The sequence below is a fragment of the Aythya ferina genome, assembly GCF_964211825.1.
Source record: "Aythya ferina genome assembly, chromosome: 5".
Taxonomy (NCBI): domain Eukaryota; kingdom Metazoa; phylum Chordata; class Aves; order Anseriformes; family Anatidae; genus Aythya; species Aythya ferina.
Window position 1 is genome coordinate 57,975,732 of NC_140301.1, and position 20,213 is coordinate 57,995,944.

At 41.2% G+C, this 20,213-nt stretch overlaps 2 protein-coding genes across 21 annotated transcripts in view; one reads left to right on the forward strand and one right to left on the reverse strand.

Annotated features, from left to right (window-relative positions):
- The window catches only part of ESR2 (estrogen receptor 2), a 56,470-nt gene extending 47,484 nt beyond the window's left edge, over positions 1-8,986 (forward strand). For 11 of the 14 annotated variants that reach the window (XM_084522810.1, XM_084522816.1, XM_084522815.1 and 8 more), the window contains 4 exons: positions 1,540-4,479; positions 4,871-4,966; positions 6,627-6,680; positions 7,398-8,986. In XM_084522810.1, coding sequence (XP_084378936.1) covers positions 1,540-1,729 — 190 coding nt within the window. In that variant the 3' untranslated portion in view covers positions 1,730-4,479; positions 4,871-4,966; positions 6,627-6,680; positions 7,398-8,986. The remainder of the gene's footprint in view (positions 1-1,539; positions 4,480-4,870; positions 4,967-6,626; positions 6,681-7,397) is intronic. The other 3 variants (XM_084522812.1, XM_084522813.1, XM_084522814.1) reach the window with 3 other exon arrangements.
- SYNE2 (spectrin repeat containing nuclear envelope protein 2) overlaps positions 8,515-20,213 on the reverse strand; it is a 187,090-nt gene continuing 175,391 nt past the window's right edge. For 4 of the 7 annotated variants that reach the window (XM_084522802.1, XM_084522798.1, XM_084522799.1 and 1 more), the window contains 11 exons: positions 19,729-20,011; positions 19,297-19,365; positions 18,360-18,496; positions 17,245-17,374; positions 15,801-16,012; positions 12,892-13,092; positions 12,432-12,560; positions 11,609-11,800; positions 10,832-10,921; positions 10,574-10,620; positions 8,515-9,777 (listed from right to left, as the gene is read on the reverse strand). In XM_084522802.1, the coding sequence (XP_084378928.1) occupies positions 9,552-9,777; positions 10,574-10,620; positions 10,832-10,921; positions 11,609-11,800; positions 12,432-12,560; positions 12,892-13,092; positions 15,801-16,012; positions 17,245-17,374; positions 18,360-18,496; positions 19,297-19,365; positions 19,729-20,011 (1,716 nt within the window). In that variant the 3' untranslated portion in view covers positions 8,515-9,551. The remainder of the gene's footprint in view (positions 9,778-10,573; positions 10,621-10,831; positions 10,922-11,608; positions 11,801-12,431; positions 12,561-12,891; positions 13,093-15,800; positions 16,013-17,244; positions 17,375-18,359; positions 18,497-19,296; positions 19,366-19,728; positions 20,012-20,213) is intronic. The other 3 variants (XM_084522801.1, XM_084522803.1, XM_084522804.1) reach the window with 3 other exon arrangements.

Consider the following 20,213-nt stretch of genomic DNA (forward strand, 5'->3'; position numbering starts at 1 on the left):
CTTTCCCTATGGGAAGTGGCCCTTCCTCTCCCTTCCAGCTCCTGGACCTCCTTGAATTGCTTCTCTTTGCTTGCAGTACAGCAGTCTCAAGTCTCAAGGGCCCTGCTAACAGATGCTTTAATTTTCAGGCCTTGTCATCTTTGAATTTTTAAAATTTGAATTATTTGAATTATTACCCAGAGACCAGCTACTCATGAAGCTGTCTGATGTCTTGATTGTGGAGTGTGTGTCCAGGGAAATCTTTGTGAGCATCCTGGGGTGACACCGGAGCATGCAAGAAGAGGCAGGGACATTGAAAGTGCGGCCACCTTACAGACAGGCTTCCTGAGAGAGGGTGGCAGCAGCAAAAAACTGACTGTGCTGAAGGCAGCTTTTAACAGCCAGATTTTTAACTGGTGGCAAGTTTGAGAGCCAGCCCTAGAGAGGGCATCAGCACCACCTGGAGCTGAGCTCAATTCATAGCTCTGATGCGCTGCTGTGTGACACTGCATCAACAGGGGCTCTTGTTCTGGCGTGGCATGAATAAATGTCACGAATCTTTGCAAAATGTGGATCTTTTCTTATTGAAATAAGAGCTTTTATGCTATGCCTGCCTCAGCTGAAGTCTGGAGACTACTTGTTGTGGCCCATCTCCCTTACATTGCTCAGCACTGGTCAGTCAATTATAGACCATTCTGGAAATAATTGATGCTCTCAGCCTGGATTGCCAAATGGTGCAGACCTCGTGAGCTGGGTGTAGGAGGGGGTCCTTTCTTTCTTCCTTGCCATTAATATATTTATAACCCATGAATTGCAGCGGGACCTCATTTTTCTGGAAGCATTGCCTCCCTCCCAATCCAAACCACTTGCTCAGCTATTTGCTGGCCAGCAGCTGCTATTTCCACTGTGATTAATTTGGTGCACTTGGTTTTCATCCTCAACATCTTGAGTGTATCTGAGTGCACATACACTTCCAACCACAATATTTCAGTGATAGCCATCGTTTGTCAATCCAGACAACAATACTGCCACAGTGTTCAAGCTAGCAAGGTGTTGCTGTACCTTACTATATGACAAAAACAAACAAACAAACAAAAACATTTAAAGCCTATGGCCATCTTCGGGATCTAACACTGGCATGCAGAGGGAAGAAAACTACTTGAAGTTAGCCAGTGTAGTTTGGTCTTTCTTCTCAGCCAGTCAGGAGAGGTAGGTGGTCACTACATAGTGTAAATTCCCCTTTTGTTTATAGCTGCAGTGTGTGGGCCTCCCACATTTACGGCATCAAAGAAGCTTTCTCTTTTATTTCAATAGGGTCGATACACCTGAATTATTTTCTGAAGTCGGTTTGTGTGGGGCAACACACTTCTTGGTTCTCTACAGTGTTGGGATGTTGTTACTGTTGGTAGTGCCGAGTGATCCCAGGGACTACAGCAGATAAATTTCTTAATTCCCAATAAAAAACCAAAAGGGACTCTTGAAGCCATGAGTGTGTTTTCCATCTCTGTACTGTTAAGACCCAGATTGCTGAGTTTTTTTTTTTCCTGTTTTTCTTCACAGTAACAAAGGAATGGAGCACCTGCTGAGCATGAAGTGTAAAAACGTGGTGCCGGTGTATGACTTGCTGCTGGAGATGCTGAACGCACACACCCTGCGGGGGCAGAGGAAGTCCCCAGTCACACACCCAGAATTTGGCCCCTTAGAACAAATGGAGGCTGTGGACACGCTGCGCAGCGGGGCCACCCAGTAATTCTGCTGAGGCCTGGAGATGTGAAGCTTGTTCAAAGCTATGAGAGAAAACGAAGCCACTGTGATGGGACTGCTAAGTGTGACCAAGCGCGAGTCCTCGTCTCTTCTGGATTTACACAGGGATGTCCTGGGAAATGCTTGTGAGACGTGCACCTCCCTCCACCCGTGTTTCTGACATTGTAATAGCTGCACTTTTATAGTGCCTTTCCTGAGACTCTTAAAAAGCACCTTATGAAATTAAGCCTCAGAACAGTCCTGCAAGACAGGAAATTACCGCCTCTCTTTTTTAAAGGCAACTGAGACAAAGTGATAAAGTGACTGATTTAAGATGACAGAATAAGTCTGTTCAGGGCTAGGGGTCAGGACCCAGGGCTCTGTCTCCCAGACCAATACTTTTAAGCACTGACGAGATGATCTCCTCTCTCGGTGTGCGATTGTATGAGTGTATAGGAGCATCATTTGGGACCAACCTGCTTACCTGTGTGTGCTGATCCCTGGGGAATGCCTGTTTTGCAGTGGATCTAGATAAAGTGCTGAGACGTGTACAGTGTAAAGGACTTTCTTCTATTCTTAAATATGCAATGGCTGCACGGGCCTTCATTTGAAGGCCGTTCAGAATAGCTTCTAGGGCCAGTTTAGAGCCTCTTCAGTAATGTAAAGCCAAGCTTATGTTTATATTCTGTGAGCCTGTTCTTAACACATTATTATGTGTGTATAATTCTTCAGTGCTTTACACAATGACCAAACTGCCTACTTATTTCAGTCAGTGCTAACCTTTGAAATGTGTTTTGTCTGTGAGATTATTATGTTGTTTTATATATTTATTAATGATGTTAAATCTATTATAATATTTAGGTACAAAAGGTTGCTCTGTGAATATTAACTGTTTGCATTTGTATATGATCTGCTAACCAGGGCTTGTGAAATCAGCTAGAATCAGACTATCTTCCCTCTCCTTCTGACTAGCCTGTGGAATTACGTCCTGCCCAGCCAAAGCCTCCCACAGCAAGGGTCAAGGCAGGGGACTGGAAGCTAAACTGGGGCCTGCTTTTGCCTGCTTCCCTCGGGTTTGCTGCCTGCTCGTTTTCTAAACGTGTGACACCTTATAGTGTGCTTTTCATATTTTGTACAGGATCCTTCAAAGAGTAGGAGGCTGATAGTTCCAGCACTTCCTTTGCTTTGCAACTGTGCTGACTTGTTTGCCTTTCACTTTGGATGCAGGCTTGAGCCTCCCTGGTGTGCTGATTTCTGCATGTGTTTACAATGCACTGAGCAAAAAATAAAAAAAAAAGGAAATAGCTCAGTAAAGAGCAGGATGGCATCGTTCATTCTGACAACTGTCAATATTGCATTTTGGTGTGAGCTAGAATTGCAATCATTGTAAATGGTATGTTTAAATAAAATACATGCATGTTCTGGGCATTTCAGGTATGGTGAAATTAAATTGGGACCACCCCAAAAGTCCACTTTGAGCCTGTCTTTTGGATTAGGGACTTGGCATTGTATGCCATCTGCATAGTTTGAATATTATCCAAGCCTTTGATCCTTGTGTTTTTTTTTAAAGCCAAGGACGATATTTTTTTATAGGAGGGGCATAAAGGATTTTCAGTGAGTTGCGCAAACCTGTCGTCTTGTTTTTGATCTTGTACTATAACAGATGCTGCTGATGGTTGAAATTTTTACTAGTTACCTTTTTATTGTTTTTAAGAAATGTAATATAGCAGTGCCCTTTCAAAAAAAAAAAAAAAAGTGTAAGATTTACTACAAAAAAAAAAAAAAAAAGGAAACAAATGTAGGTACAGTCTTGAATTCATTGGTACCATGCTCATTTTGAGGGATGTTCGGCTGTGAAGCAGACATGTTTCAGTGTTTCTTGGGCTTGATCACCTTCTGGCCTAAATGCCTCTTGTGTTGCTCTTTCTCTGGTTTTCCTTCCCTTGTGTAATCTTTGAGTTTAATACAATTTTTCAAAGAAATCTTCAAGTGATTTTTTTTTTGTTTGTTTGCTTTAAAAGTGCTGAATTTATGTGCAATCTTGAAACACATGTCATAGGAAATGGGAAAGAGTGGGTGTAAATCATAACATTAATTTCCAAATGAAAATTTGCACTGGATTGACGTAAAAGGGCGGTGCTGCAGCTTCATGCCACACTGTGATTCATACATGCTGCTACAAGCACCGTGTAAAAAGGAAAATGATGTGATTTTAACAGTTTTTTTTTGTTTGTTTTGTTCTGTTAAATATTTTATTTTATTAAAAGTTACTAGCGGTGGTTTAAAATGGACAAAAGCCAATAGCTGTCAAATCTCTGAATTAATGTGACTGTGTTCATATCTGGGCAAAGAGAAGGTGTATGACTTTAAAATGGCACAGCAGATAAACAAGTAGCCTGGAGAGAAAAAAAGGAATGAACAAGGGTGCATTTGTCTCTTGAGTAAGACATTGGGTTAATCACAAGTATGCCACTGATTGCCTCAGATGTTGCATCCCAGGTGTGGGCAATGTCAATGCCAGGCCTGAGCACAGCTGTCACTGCATTTTGATTCAAATACTGGGGGGCTTTCCCATTGCTAACATACGAGAACTGAGTGCTGGCGATCTGCAAAGGCTTGTGAGGAGGTGAGAACGGGGCTGCTCTGCAGCCTCCGCTGCTCTCTGTGCATCAGCTCCTGCTGCTGAGCCGGGACGTGGCCGGAGGCGGCTGCTGCTGCTTGAAGAAATTTTGCTGCGGTCCTGGGACGTTTGCAGAGGTGAGCATGTGGTGTACAATTCGTCTCCAGCAATGTTAGGCCATTTCCGGATCTCTGTGTTCTTGCAAATTACCCGTGTTTGGTGCTGTCACGCTGTCAGTCCGAGGGGAAAATGTGGGGAAAAGATGTGTTGGAAAATCTCCCCTTGAGACTGTGCCTGACAGGCTGGGTGCTCCTAAGAAATGTGTAGCAAACTAAGACCCAGGTAGCATGTATTTATTAAGAAAATATGTTTAGTGCCATATATTTTCTACTAATTCTCTATGGATTGAATGATAGATCTATATGGGGAACACTGTCATGAGAGCATCCTGTTAAGTGCCAGAACTTTTTCTTTTCTTCTCAATGGCTTGTTGAATATGGAAGACATTTACTGTGTTTGCCTTATTAGAGTGGTTTAACAGAGAGAGCCTAAAAACGCAGTGAGCCCTCAGAAAGTTGTCTCTTGATCCTTTTGAACTGACACCAGCGGTCAGCCTCTTCTGAGGTAAGAATTTTTGTTTTGTTTGGACATCATTGGTAGAAAATGTAATTTAGACTGGTTGTAGAAGACTCAAAATATATGTGTATAAATCGGCACAAAAGTTTCAAGTGGAAGCTCAGCCTGAGCTCACAAAGTATTGCTGATGACCATGGATGTGTCGGGTTCTTTCAAGGCACAATGCTGCTGCTGCAGGAGATGCCTGATGGGTTTGGATCCTAACTATACAGAAAGCAAGCCTGAGTTTTTTTCCATTAAGCTGGACCCAAATGGTTTTTAAAAGCTGGACCAGAGTACGCTTTTGTGCATCCAAGGTTATTTCTTTGTCTGAATGATGGAAAATAGTCGCGCACTGATGCAATAGCTGTTCTTTCCTAGGCTGTACTTTAACCCACATATATTAAAAATGTGGTTCTGATTATGGGTGTATTTTGATCTCAGAATGAAGGGCTCATGGCAGAGGTAGAGGGTACTCTTTCCTTTTTTTTCCTTCCTCTCTAAGATAAATGCCCATGGGAAAACAAGCTGCTCCTACCTTGAGAGCTGAAGTTAAAAGTATGGTATGGCTTTGCATGGCTTCATTTGAGATGTCTTAAACTGAGTACAGCATCATGTCCTGTCCTAGGAGTTACTATTTTTTACGGTTGAATATTGAACTTCTGGCCAGTTCCTTGGATAGCAAAATAGCTTATAACAGCCAGCCTTGGCTGGTGTAGTCACTGAGCAGTGGCTGTCACTGCAGTTGCCATCTGCTTCAGCCCAGCTATAGGTTGTGCCACTTCTTTCAATGGCTCGTGGGCCTCTGATCCTTCCCTAGTCAGAGCTGGGAGCCATGCACCTGCCTTTGCTGTTGTCACTATTCTTCTAAGAGGAAATCATTTGACATTATTTATGTCCTGCAAGATAATAATTCAGCAAAGAAGTTAAGGATGTGGCCATATATTGTGCTGAGCCAGTGCCTAAACAAATACTAAGGAGAGCTTTGCAAATGGAAACATGAAAAGTGGATTGCTAAAACCTGGAAAATAAATATTATGTACATTTATATTTTAGTCTTTTACTACTGAACAGAAGCGTGATGAGTTCAAAGGCATGGTATGTTTCATAGGCAAGACCTCATTTTATTTATGATCAGGATATTTTTAAACTCTCCATCTGTACGAATAGGAGTCATCGACACTGCTAATGCATTGTTCAGTGTCAGTGATTTCTATTTATGTGTGTTAAGGAAACAAGACTGATGCTATAAAATGCCAACTTCTGCTGATACTGCCTAAGCAGACAAAAATGTTACTCATCACAATGTTGCGTAGTAGAGTTGGCAAATCCATTAACAGCCGTAACTGCACATTTCTTATGTCTGTTGTTGCAGAATTTTCTGAGTCCTACCCACTTCTTATGCGGTATTTGTTTCCGTGGTTCAAGCTCATTGCAAGTTTATAATTGAAACGGTTTTAGGACTGAAGTTGGTGCCTTTTGAAGTACTTTCTGTATGTAATACTGATGGGGGGGAGCTGCCTTTCTCTCAGCTATTCTTCAGTTCTGTGAACTTGCAGTATTTTTTTTCCAGTGATATGCACTTCGTTCAGTTGTAGATTGCCGTGGCTGAATAAACAGGTATCACGAAACCTAAATATATGGCTTTTTGCTCCTTTCTTTCCTGTAGCTGATATCAAACTGGTTTCATGAGACTATTATGTGTGTGATCATGGTATCTATGGTAAGTGTCTTCCCTTACCTTCCCAGTCAATTTACAGGCTGTAGACTGATTTAATCTGTCCAGGTACCAGGGTTCTTAGGAACTTTCACAGCTCCAAGTGACTACAGATGATGGAGCTTTCAGGGATGGGCAAACTTAAGGGTGCCAATTTCTTATAAATAGTCTTCCACTTGCCCTGCTTTCAGAAATATTATTGACTATTTTGGGAGGAGGTGAGGTATTGCTGAAATCAGCTTGATGCATCTCCCTGCCAAAGACTTAAACTCCAAACTAGCTGTAGACCAGTTTCACTCCTGCATACGATGCGTTTGCACATGCGTGCTTGCTCTCACCGTTGCTCCTAGCCTTGCTCTCTTCCTTTTTCCCCTTCGCTGATGGCTAACAACCAAATGCTGAGTGAGAGGATGACACCAGGAAATTGGGGGATAGATATAATGACTTGTTTGAAGCAGACATCAGTGTCAGCCTACATTACAGTGGTTATAATCAACTGGAAGTAAAACTATTTAAAATAGGGGTGGGGGGAAAAACATTCAAGTTATTTCCCAGACTTTTTTTTTGGGGGGGCGACATTTTGAGATAATTTCATGAAAGCGCCTCATATTATATTACATCAGCACGACAATTTGATATAACTGTACATAATGAAAGGAAATTGCAGGCTATGAAATTTTCCTTCGACCTTTTAACATTGTTCACATTTTTTCCCCTGCACAGGTTGCTTAATGGCAGAAGAACTGAATATCATGTCAGCAACTGACTATTAGTTCTTGGCAGAAAGATTTGCATGGGCATTTGTGACAACCTGGCAATGAAATAATGGTTAGCGTTGGCTGACTTCTACAGAGACAGAAACTTAAATGAGCTCCATCTGAAAGTAATTGCTTTCAAAATACAAAATAATGATGGCAGAGGGAGTGGGGGAGGGAGAAGTAGGGGGAGGATCTGTTCTTTACCTCGTGATCCAACGCCAGGTGAGAGCCATAGCTGTGAAACTCCAGCACAAACCTGGCTCCACAGCTAAAAGCTACACGAAGTGCTTCAGTATGGAGCTGGAGCCTTTTCTCTCACATCTGAGCACCCAGTGTAGATGTGTACTACTGTACAGTATGACACCACTAACAAATATTAGCAAATTGTCGGCTTTGACTTTTCTAAACCATGTTGCTAAGTTTGCACGCCTAACTGCATCACTGTTAATATTCTAGAAATAAGCAATGTTGTGGTTTTTTTGTTTGTTTTTTTTGTTTTTGCCTCCATGGGTTGGGCAGAACATGTTTGCTTGCTACAGGGGCTTTTTCTGAACATAAGACTGCAGAGCAACTTGTTTCCTAAATTCCTCTGCTAGATGATGGGCAATATGCAACCATCAGTGGTGAGAAGCATAGAAATTGAAAGAGAATTCACACAGGCTGACTGTAAGTCTTATTTCCTACAGGTAAGCATTACAGAAATGGGCTAATTTCTGGGGGATTTTTCACTGCAACCAAACAAAAATTATTAGTGTTCAACCAAACCCTTTTCTATTGCACCAAGCTCCCCTTGATGTGCGCTTCCCTGTGTTCAGTGCTGCCATCACTTACAGTTATAGCTTCAGAATGGGGAAATATTTCAGCATTTCAAAGTAGTAATAAGCACTATCTGATTCATCCATCTCGCTATGAACCAGGAAATTACAGCCAGTTGCAAAGAAAGGATCTGTGCCACAGAACACAGATTCCATTTCTGTTGCATTAGCATGCAAATACCTTGGCTTATAGGGGTGTAGAAGAGTCAGCCCTGTTGGAACACACCGCTGGTTGCCCCCATGCTAGACAGACCAATAGTCCCTGCAGACATTGGCAGAATTTTAATGAGTACTTGAACTGTACAACCAAGAAGTAATGGCAAAGCTGACTGTACACAGTGTTTCTCTAGCCATTGCCTAAAGTGTTAATTTCATTTGAAAGGTGGAGAATCTTACAGTAAATTTATAAAAATGCACAATTCTCTCTCAAGTTACTGTACACTATTCAGCAGGTTAAAAACTGAAAAAAATCTTTCATTAAAAAGTCATTACATTATTTGTATACATCAGGGATAGTCTACACAATCACGTTCATCTAGAAAATATGTGCATTATAAACCATTTCCATGCAATGTAACAATTTCTTATTTCAAAGGTGGTATAAAAAGACAACACAGCAGTCCTAATTACTAGAACACTACATGTAAAACAAAACAAATGTGCATCCTTTTATTGAATGTGCTAGATGAATAAAATACAATAACAAAGATTCATAAAGATGCAGAATTCTTTCCACCACGTGACTACAGTACCGAAAGATACAGGTTTAGTGTGAAGTGTGTGCAGTAATCATTTTAGGCAAAGTGCCTCTTCAACTGCTTGTTCGTCATGCTAACCCAAGACAGACTGCTGTGTTTCAGATTGTTGTGAAGTAGTTTCTGCATCTAATAACTCAGTATTTGATCACGTTGCGAGCTTAAGAGCACTGCAGCTATAAAATAGTGTATCTATTGCATCAAAGTATAAAGTGTGTTGCTTACAGTTTAAAAATCTATAGAAAAAGTTTGTTTTCCGTACAAAAATGTTGAAATTTTGTCAAGATATACATTTTGAGATGTGAAATTTAACACATTCCCTTCAACAAGGAAAGGAGCTTATAAACGTGAGGCATTATTTAGCTGCAGCAGACCTGGGCAGCGGTGCGTAGGACATCAGAGTGCTGTAGTGGCTAGTTTAGGGAACTAACACAGCATAAAAGTTTGTGTATTTAATTACGTGATATCAGTGTTTCATTGATGCCAGCAGCATAAAAACAAGCACCACAAAGAGTGTTTTGGTGTAACTGAAGATTCTTAGGCTTCTTTCTAAGTTGGTGGAGGCCCATTGGTATATCGCAGCATAGGATAGAAAGAACGGGCGAAGTTGTTTGCCTGGGTGCAGCTGTAGTCTTCCTCAGAAGATGGAATCATGCAAGCCAGAAGTAGCAGCAGTAGGAAGAACAACTGAAGGGGTAATGCTGCTCGTAATACACGGTAAAAGAAGGAGGGGGTCCGAGGAACTACTTTAGTAGGCTGTGGATGGCTTTCAGCTCTGAAAAGACAACAAAAAATAATATATATATATATATATATATATATTCAAGCTCTGAAATGTTAAGTCATTTTAACTGCTTCATGCTATTCCTCTATGATGCAGGGCTGCATATCTACAATGCATATCTGCACTGCGCATGAAACACTCAATTGTAACTTCGAAGCATGCAGGACTGCTCAACAGGAAGCCAGCTGACATTCCTTCCTACTGAAACAGAAACATGTCTTTAAAATAGGGTAAAAAGTCACTGCTTTAAGTTATTTTTGGGGTTGCAAAGTCAAGTTTTCCCAGCAGACAAACAAGCCACTCTAAGTACTTGGAAATGCACAATGGCAAGCCACCATTCCAGACTGTTTTGGCTCTATTCTCCCTGTACATCATCACGATCAGTCCTTTGAACAGACCCTCATGTACTGGGGGTGATGTTTTAGCTTAGTCCTTCATGTCTGTTTTTAATAAGTGGCTCTAAGATGCAAGTTTCTTTGTCCAGATGAGCCGGTGGGATTAAACAAAGATTTAAAACACAAATATTCCCAATTTTGTCACAAAAAATATTTTCTCAAGTGCAAAATTGAGTGAAGGCTGCACATCAATGCAGAGGTTTAGGAGCACGGGTATTAAAGGAAAGCAATTCACCAAAGTGCAGCCCAGAGCTGGTACATAGAGGAGATGCTGCACACTGGAAGAAATCACCTTCTGTGTGTTAACTTATGAGGAACAGCTGCCCTGGCACTCAGCTTGCCTCTCTCATTTTCACTATACTTCATGAGATTAGATGATTATAAAATAATACCTTGTGCTGCTGTTGCTTCTGCCACCTTCAGTTCTCCTTACTGTGATCTGTTGAGAGAAATAGTTTTTATTATCCAGGATTCAGAAACTACAATTTCTCTTTCTTAGAAAAGACAGTTGTAGACTTTAAAGTTCTGTTGTAAATTCTGTAATACAGTACATGCATTTAAAAGGTAAAGTGATTACACTTGAGGAACTTTCACGCTAAAAAAAAGATACACTATATGCTGATAGTAAAATATTAGAAAAGAAGACTTGCCTTCTTCACAGGAGGGCTGGCTTTCACTGTGACTGGATGATAGGATCCTGAGTCCAGGTCATCTGGAACTGGCAGGAATGCTCTGGTATCCTAAAAGGTAACCACACCTTCCTCTTTAAAAATGTATGCTCAAAACAGGTAAAGTGCAAAAAGACCCACCTCCCACTGTCTCTCTACAGGTGCAGAGCCACATTGCTTCTTTAGCTGAATAACTAGCAGTAAACAGATGCTCCAGTAAACAGATGCTCCAGTGTAACAAAATATTTTACTATGCACAATGAGAAGAAACTGTAATGGTGCAGGTATTATCTTGAAACCACCTCTATCTGCTATGTCTCAGTGATAAGCAGTGTACTGCTGCAGACTACAGAAGTCCAATGTGTTCATTACACATTCTTGGCTTGATGTTTGGTATAGATCATAGGATAATTCAGGTTGGAAAGGCCCTTAGGAAGTTTACCTAGTCTGACCTCTAGCTCAGAGCAGGGTCAGCTATGAGATCAGGCCAGGTTATTCATGACTTTCTTCTGTCTTTTTGAAACTCATCAAGCAAGGATGGATCCTGTACAATGTCACAGGGCAATCTATTTCAATACCTGACTAGCCTTGCAGTACTAAAGCTTTTTGTTATACCCAGAGTTAACTGTTCTTGTTTCAGCTTATGAAGGTGGAAGTACCTAAGTTTTAAGTTAGTATTTTATAAATACTTTTATTCTTAATCTGTTATTATTTCTCAGTAAGAAAGACCAACAAACTAGTATTTAAACTCTGACTCACCAGATTTCCTTGTATCGTCTTTAAGTCATGTGAAACTTGCTCAATAAGCTGCTTTAGTTTCGTTCCGATTACATGGACCTTCTCTTCAGCTTCAATGTAATCTTCACCATCTGATTTAAGCAGCAGGTAAGAACAGAGTTCTTGAAGAGAGTTTACTTTAGGCTGTTGTTCCAGTAGCTCTTTCTCCAGTTGCTTAGAACAAACAAACAAAAAACAGTGCAATGAACTACCACTTTCAACTCTGAGGATGTTTTTATACAGAGATAAGCTTTGGAAGGCTTTAAAGAACAACTCAACCTGCCCATCAATTCACAATACATGGGAATGGCTGTTACAGCTACATATGAAATGAACTTCTCTTTTTAAGAGACTGGTTGCACCTGCTTGAACTAACATTTAGAAATAGTTGGATGTGGGCAGTCTTATTTCAGCATAAAGACTGTCCATCAGGAACTCGTTGAATCATAGAATATCCTGAGTCGGAAGGGACGCACAAGGATTATCAAATCTAACTCCAGGCTCCACACAAGACCACCCAAAATCAGACCATATGTCTCAGAGCATTGTCCAAACTCTGACAGGCTTGCTGCTGTGACCACTTCCCTGGGGGGCCTGAACTTATATCTGATGCATAATTATGGAAAAATGCCTCAACAGTCTCTTAGCCCATTCAGAAATTGATCCCATGCCTGACTGATTGATAGAGCAGGCTCAGGGAGAGGCTATCAACATCCTGAGAAATAAACAAATTGCTCTTCATTTTGTGGTGAGAGCTATTAACTCATTGGAAGAACTGAGGTGCTGTAGTTACATCTACACTTACCATTAGCTCCTTTTGGCATTCCAGTATTGTATGGGGGTCAGCATTTGGATCCGTGATTTGTGCTTCATTCCTTCGGCTGTCAGCACTAGCTAACCACAGGACTAGTTTTTGGCTCTGGTCATGGAATTCCTAGAGAAATAAGGGAAGGTTTGCACATAAGATAACAGCCCAGATTATTAGAAAGAGCTGACAATGTATTCATGATTATTGAAGCTTTAGCAATCTTGTAAAACTATTGCACCTATATAATAAAAAGGTATTATCCAGTTCAGAGATATTTCTACCAAACCCTTTAAAACCAACAAAGTCAAGGTTATTATGAGAAGAAAACACTTGTTTTAGATTCTGAGTAACCATTCTACTAATGGGCATGAATTCCCCCTTTGCTCTCTCTCATTATCTACCCCACAAAAGCATCCTAAAAAGGAATTTTCCCATATAAGCTGTATATTGTATGCACCTGGCAATGCAGTAGGGCTTGTTGTAAACCTTTCCTCCACTTGTTCAATGCATGAGTTGCTTTCTCCCAGCGCAAGTTCACCTTCCGAAGCCTGTTCTGAAGCTCTTTGAACTCTGTGCTCTCTGCTTTCTGGAATTCTTTGCTACTCAGATTAACTGAAAGCACCACTGCCTTGTAGTTATCAAACGCTTTAAGCATGTCCTGGTAGGAAAAGAGGATTAGGAGCTTGTATGAATGATGGAAAAACATATTGCTTATTTACAATAAAACAATGTCCTAAAAAAAATAATATCAGAGTTATTGCGGAATGCTGTTTGAATCTGGTGGCTTTTCAGACACTGCTGAGGAACATATTAAAGTAGGTAGCTTTTTTTTTTTTTAATTAAAAAACTAAAAATATTCACTTAGAAGAAAACAAATCTGGTTGGCCCTGTGCTTCTCCCTCAGTTACGAGCATTAGGTCTTAATCTACCTCTGCTCTTCATTCCTGTGCTTAGCATTTTTGTCTTTTTTCCTGACATTTGGACAAATATTCCCATATGTCATCACATGATGTTTCTTCTTGATGTTTAAAGGTTTAACCACCTCAGAATCTTAAAATAATGCTGGAAGTTTGTAGTCTACCCTCCTGTTCAAAGCAGGGCCAACTTCAAACTTAGAGCAGGCTGTCCAGGGCCTGAATCAAAAAAATTTTGAATATTTTACATGATGGAGGCTCACTCTCCCATCTGAGCCTCTGGTCCCACATCAGGCCACCCCAGTTATGAGAAATTCATTTGTCTTCTCTCTACCCAGTTTCATCCCATTTCTCTGACTTGTCACAGTCCCTCTGAATGGCATCCCTGCCTGTGCTCCCTCTCTCCCTTAAAATTGCAGAGTGAAATAATGTGGAATTTGCCAAGTCATAGCTGGATCATATAACCACCTTATGTTAATGTAGAGCCCACATTTTTTATCTTCTTAAATGAATGCCACACAATATCTTGTACCCTCAGTAAGTTTACAGATTGAATCAAGGGTATTCAGTCTTTTTCAAGTTGTGGGCTCTTGCACTAGAGAAGTAAGAGCTGCAGGATGAGTACTGCAATCAACACTGCTCTGATTGCTTTTCTTAGTAGCCTTTGTGAGTAAGAATCTCAGTCTATGTATTCTCAAGGTCTGCAGCCCACTTGTTGAAAGCCACTGGTCTAAATTACATTTTGCCCAACAAAGAGTTCAGCCTCCCTCCAAGCAGCAAAATTTCTCTCAATATCAGACAATACAAATGGTCCAGTACAGACTTTTAACCACCCGTAAGCCAGCCTGCAGCCAGACTGGCTTTCTCATTATCCAGGGCAATTGGGATGTTCTGACATCACATGAAATTCATGGTCTTATACAGCATGCTGGCTATTCTAGAGATCCATAGAGACCCAAGCTGTCTACAGAGATTTTTAGCCATCTGGACTCTTGTTTAGAAAATTCACAGGAGAGAAGCAGAATGGAAGCTCCGTTCCTCAAAGAGGTCAGACACCCAGCTCCAGCTTGAGGGAAAGCACCTCATTCCACTCGCAAGACATCCCTTGAATCTCTCCTAGCACTTGGTGCCTAAGCCAGGCTGGCACATAGAATCAGAGTTGTTCTAAGTGGAGTCACACACAGTCATTCTCCTTGGCCTAATGATTGCTCAAGGCCTTCTCGTCTTCTGTGTAGGCTTAAACGTGCCTCATAAATCCCTGCCCTGGTCAGCAAAATGTCTCATTTGTGAGCATCACCCAGGGTGTGACACCAAATTGATCAGTAGTCTTGCAATCTGGGTAACTCATACGAAGCTGCTGGCAGGAGGTTAAGCACACAGGGATTTTGCTCTCCCACAAGTGTTTGTAGTACTTGTTCTCTCAGGGTTCTACCAGAGTCTGAGGAATGTAGCACTTAAACGTACCCTGGTAACCCGCTGGTTCCACTTGCAGACTTTGCTTAGTTCTAATTAATTTATGGAAGCTGAGAGTCATAGCAGGCAACACAACATGACCTCACATGCTGATGAATGTTCACATTATCATGTCTCTGTTTTATTACTTGGCTGAAAATTAGCAGAGACTGACTAATGAATTAATTTTGTTTCTCATTTTAAACTAATACATACTATTCAATGAGAAATTTATATTTGCTAATTGAAAAATATCACTGCACTTTTTGAAATTTTTGTATCCTTCAACTACCTGATTCCAGGTACAACAAAAGCACTATTTAGAGCTAAGATTTTCTGCAAATATCATGTTGCTAAAAAACAGAGCTTTAGGGCAGATCTTGCTCAGTCACCCTTTTGGAGCTACAAAACAAAACAAAATAAAACAAAAAATATATATACTAATTCAATTAAAAGAAAATCAGCCTAAATCAGCCTAGACTTTGCAGTCTGTAGACTTGGCTAATTTGCAATCTTTTCTGGTTTGTGTAGAGGAGAAATAGCACAGAACAGGGAAAAATGCCAGTATCATTGCTCAGAATACCCAACCACATCTCCCAAGACAAAGCCAGCCACCTGGCATCTGGGGAGTCTAAGCTTTCACTTTTTTAGCCTTTTTCTGTGTTTATTTTCTAAAACATATGGCCTAAAGAGACACATTTGGGGTCAAATGTTTTTGATTTGAGAGCATAGAGTTCCTTGGTTAGAAAACAGAAAGGGAGGGGTTTTCACTTCAGCCTGTCTGCCTGTTGTACCCAGGCATACTGACTGCAGTTGAAGACAGAAGCACCTTGCTTAACCAGCCTCTTTAGTCCTCTTAGCAGAAAACAGCTTAGCTCCTCTGTGACATACACACATTGCTATTAGAATTCATGCTGTTGACAAACCATAGGAGCACAAAAGACAACAATAAAGAGCATCAGCATTTTGAAATCCTGTTTCTCAATGTGCTACAACTTACTTTCAATTTCTTGACCCTTTGTTCCATCTCATGCATGCTGGTTGGAGGTTTCGCTTTTTGCAGCTCCTCCAGCTCTTCCTCAGTTTTATCAAGCCAAGCGGAGACGTCGCTGAGATCAGAGTTCAGCTGCTGCCACTGCTGCAAGTTCTGTTTCATCCTGAGTTTATTTCTGAGGTCTTGAGCTTGAATGAGCTCCCACCTATCAATAATGCCTACAAGTGACAGAACAAGAAATGTTTACATCTTCAGTAAGGTGAACAGTCCATAAAACAGATGCAAGCAGTTTCACAAGTAAATTACTCTCCAACCTACTTAAGGCCAAATAATTGCTACCATGTAATACTTAACATCTTTTTTACTTGAGATTATGGAGTCCACACTTTCACGTTACTGGTCAAGTTATCCACAATAATATTAAACAGGATTTTAAGCATGTTGATCATAAATCACAGAATAGCTTAGGTTGGAAGGGACCTCAAAGATCACCCAGTTCCAACCCCCCTGCCATAGACAGGGATGCCACCCACTAAATCAGGTTGCTCAGGGCCTCATCTAACCTGGTTCTGAAAACCTCCAGGGATGGGGCATCCACAGCCTCTCTGTGCAACCTGTTCCTCACCACCCTCTGAGTTAAGAATTTCTTCCTAATCTCTAAACTAAACCTCCCCTCTTTCAGTTTAAAACCATTCCCCCTTGTCCTGTCATTATCTGATTGAGCAAAGAGTCACTCTCCATCTTTTTAAAGACTTTTTTTTTATTTTAGGTTTACCTATTCACCCCATGTACAGAAATCAACCCTGGTCCATCTGTGAGATTAGAGGCATAAATTAGGTAAACTGGTGCATATAGCTGTGTTCTTTTTAACACTGATTTGCTTTTATGATTGCAGTATAGATGTGATCCTACAACCTCAAGCACCTGAAGCCAGGAATGAGGTCTTACAAGGTTAAGAGAACCAGCTTGTTGACCAATTCTGAAGACAGGACCACAGCGAAGAACTGAGTACACTACTGACTTTGACAAAACTATTCTGTAAATGAGAGCTATTGTGTTTTGTTATATAGAGTACCAACAACTAAGAGAATGAAATATGGCAATCTTGGTTTAGACAAAGAAACACGTTTCTTTGGTTTGAAATCTGATTAAAAATCTCTGAAGCATTCAGTATCCACACAAAAGTGTTTCCATTCATTCCAATTAGCAAAGAGGTATAAGTATATTATGAGTAATAAAAAATCCAGATTCTAACAGAAAAAGTAAAAGCTTTGAACAGAAAACTTGTGTTGGACAATACCAAGTGAAAAGGCAGCTCAATGAATCTTAGCATTAATTTGTTCCCAAGGCAAATGTCCTGTCTTTGTGCTATCTCTGCTTTGTTGCCCCAAGAACCACAGGTAAAACACCCCAGCACCTAAGCCACTCCTAGTGCCCTAATGCTCTGTACCTGACTGCTTCTCTGCAGCTGCTATATTCACAAGCTCTTGGTCATCCTGGGGCTCTTCATCACTCATGTTAGCAGACGCAATGTTCTCCTTGTTGACGCTGGTGCTGCTTGCAGAGCTGAGCTGCTTCACCTGGAATGACATTTTGGTGCGTGAGCCCTGCACATTAACCAGCCATCAAAGGTCAAGCTTCATTTATGTTAAAGTGCCCGTCTGTGCTGAGCTCCTGCATGTCAGATACAGCACTGGGCTTCTGCTTCTTTGCTAGCAGTTTATGCTGGCTCTCTGTGCCTTATCAGCAAACAAACAAACAAACACACACCATAGTGATGCTAATTATTACAAGACTGGACATGGTAGGGCAGTCTTGTAATGTCTACTGGACATTACATGACGGCACATTATGCGTACTGGACAACCTACGTTTGCTGACGCTCTTTGTTGGATTCTGGGTTTTGGCAATATTGACTCTAATGCTCCAAGACTGTATTAGTGGTGACAAAAGCAGCCAGATACCAGTACCACAGTGTGCCTGAAAGAGTGCTGACAACAGGTCCAGATCCAGAGCCTGTAGGTTGCTGGTGAAGGCCACAGCTGGGACTACTGGGAACCAGCCATCACGGCTGAACAATCAACAGACAACAAGCACTTTCCTCAATGCTAATGCCACTGGGGCATTTTTTTGAATGCCCAGAAACACATTAAATGGTGCTAGAAAAGGACACTCCATATCAGTTTGCTTAGCAAAGGGAGATATATAAGTAAATACCAAGGGAGGGTATTCACAACCCCTCCTTGTGGAGTTAAGTTCTCCTAGAATCGACCTATGACAATGGAGGATGTATTTTCCTCCAGACAGTGTCTCTGATCAAAAGCTTCACATACTGCTCTGAATTGCTTTCAAGAAGCTTTTCTAGTGAGTGAACAGATACTCTCACTGGCTTCCCAAGCCACCAGAAGTAATGGCCAAGTTTGCATACAGTGAACAACCTCCCCCTCCCCCAACCAATCTTTTCCTTGATGCTGGAGGAAAGAAAAAGACAGAGCTACACAGCTCCCTTTGTAGCTGTACAGACAGCGTAGTATAGGTTCAGTGCCTGCAAAGCCTCCAACTCACATAGCCTGGCTTATAGGGGGTACTCGTCTCTGGACTTGACAGCACATTGCCAACCATCTCTGCCTGGTTGTATCGGTGTTTCCTGCAGACAGGGCTATCTGGTGAATGCCAGGGATGAGCTTCTGAAACAGACTTTCCTGAAACAAATAAAAACCAAAGCATATGACATGAATGTGAAATCCCATCTCCACAAGGAAGCTGTTGCTTTGTATTAAGTTAGAAAGCGCTCTAAATAAAATGGCATCGTTATGGCATAAAAACAACAGTTTTGCAGCTTTCCTTGCAAAGCATGCACATTTGCAAAACATCAACAGTGTTTCAAAGGTAATGAGATGACAGCCATGCAGTTATGAGACATTCTGTTTTCTTCTGGGAAATGCTTGAATACACACATGAGTTAAAAAACAAAAGGCTGCACTGTGGTTTTGGAAAGTTTGCATCCCAACAATACTATCACATATCTGCAACACATTTCAGCAGGGACACGTCTAGACATGTCCTGATTTGGAGAACATTTGTTCTAGATTTAACAGACAGGACACACATGGTTCTGTCATGCACGATGCAAAACACAAACAAAAATACTTGCAGAGTTGGAACTATTTCTCCCAGTAATTACATAATTAAAATTAGAAACAACCAAAAAAGTGATACTGCCCAGAGCAAACCACCAAGAAAGTACCAAAAGACTTTGGGTCACTACAATGAAATGCACGTTAACCACCTCGGCATTTACCAGGCAAAATCTAAATGGCATGTTCTTGACTGCTTTGTAATGTACATGTGAATACTGCAGCGTAAGAACACCATGGCAGGATGAGACATGGTGTCCACACAAGGCAGGAAGTCAGACATTACATATGAGAGAGGTTGAGGAATATAGCGTGCAGCACAGGGAGATTGCCATGTTCAGACACATGCATTAGCAGGTGCCTACCAGAAGATGCTTTCAAAGTTTTTGTGGTCATTTTAAGATATGCCTCAGGATTTTCAGTGATTTCTACATCTGAAAAAAGAATAATGTCATTTTCCTCACTATGCAATATTTTCCAGATATTAAAAACAACTGAAACAATTAGGGACAGCAAAGACAAAGAACAAAATAAAAAGTTGTTGGCACTGTTTTTTATCAGTCTTTCTTAAAAAGTAAGGTTTCTAAAAACCTTATGTTTCTCCAAATTTAAGCTAGGTTTAGACAATACCATTCCCTTCATCAGGACACTTAAGAGATGAGACTGCTCATAGCTATTAATAGTACTTGAAAACCAACCAACAACGCTGAAGCAAGACCTCAGTCCCCCTCCCTTCCCACACAGGGACCTCCTGCAATTGTCCATCTCAAAACAAACAGCCAGCAACTGGTTCTCACCTGACAAAGCACTGTAGTATGTTGCTTCTTCTTCGTCCTCGTGTGAGGAAGAGCCCCCCACGTCACCTGTGTGATCCCACTCAAGTGGGATGGAGTCCACACTGACAGGGGTCTCACAGCCTGATCTTTCGTGACCTTGAGTGGGTGGCATAAGGTGGCAAAGGGACTGTGGGGAAGAGGGCCCGTCACCGATGGCCTTCTTATGCCAGAGATCATTCTGGATTTCTCGGGAGTCTTCTGGGTCTGTCTCATTTTCAGAGGTCTCTTTTTCATCATCCAAACCCTAAAAATAAATAACAGTTATGGCATGTTAGTAAGAACTAACATACACTCATAATTAAGGTCTACACTGCTAAATGAGCTAACGATTAAGTCATACAGTACTACTGGGAAGTTTTGTGGTCTGCTGCAGTAATCCAAGCCACATATCTAAAATTAAGGAGAAGCATTTCTTCATCCTTCTTTTGCCAAAACAGCTCTCCCAT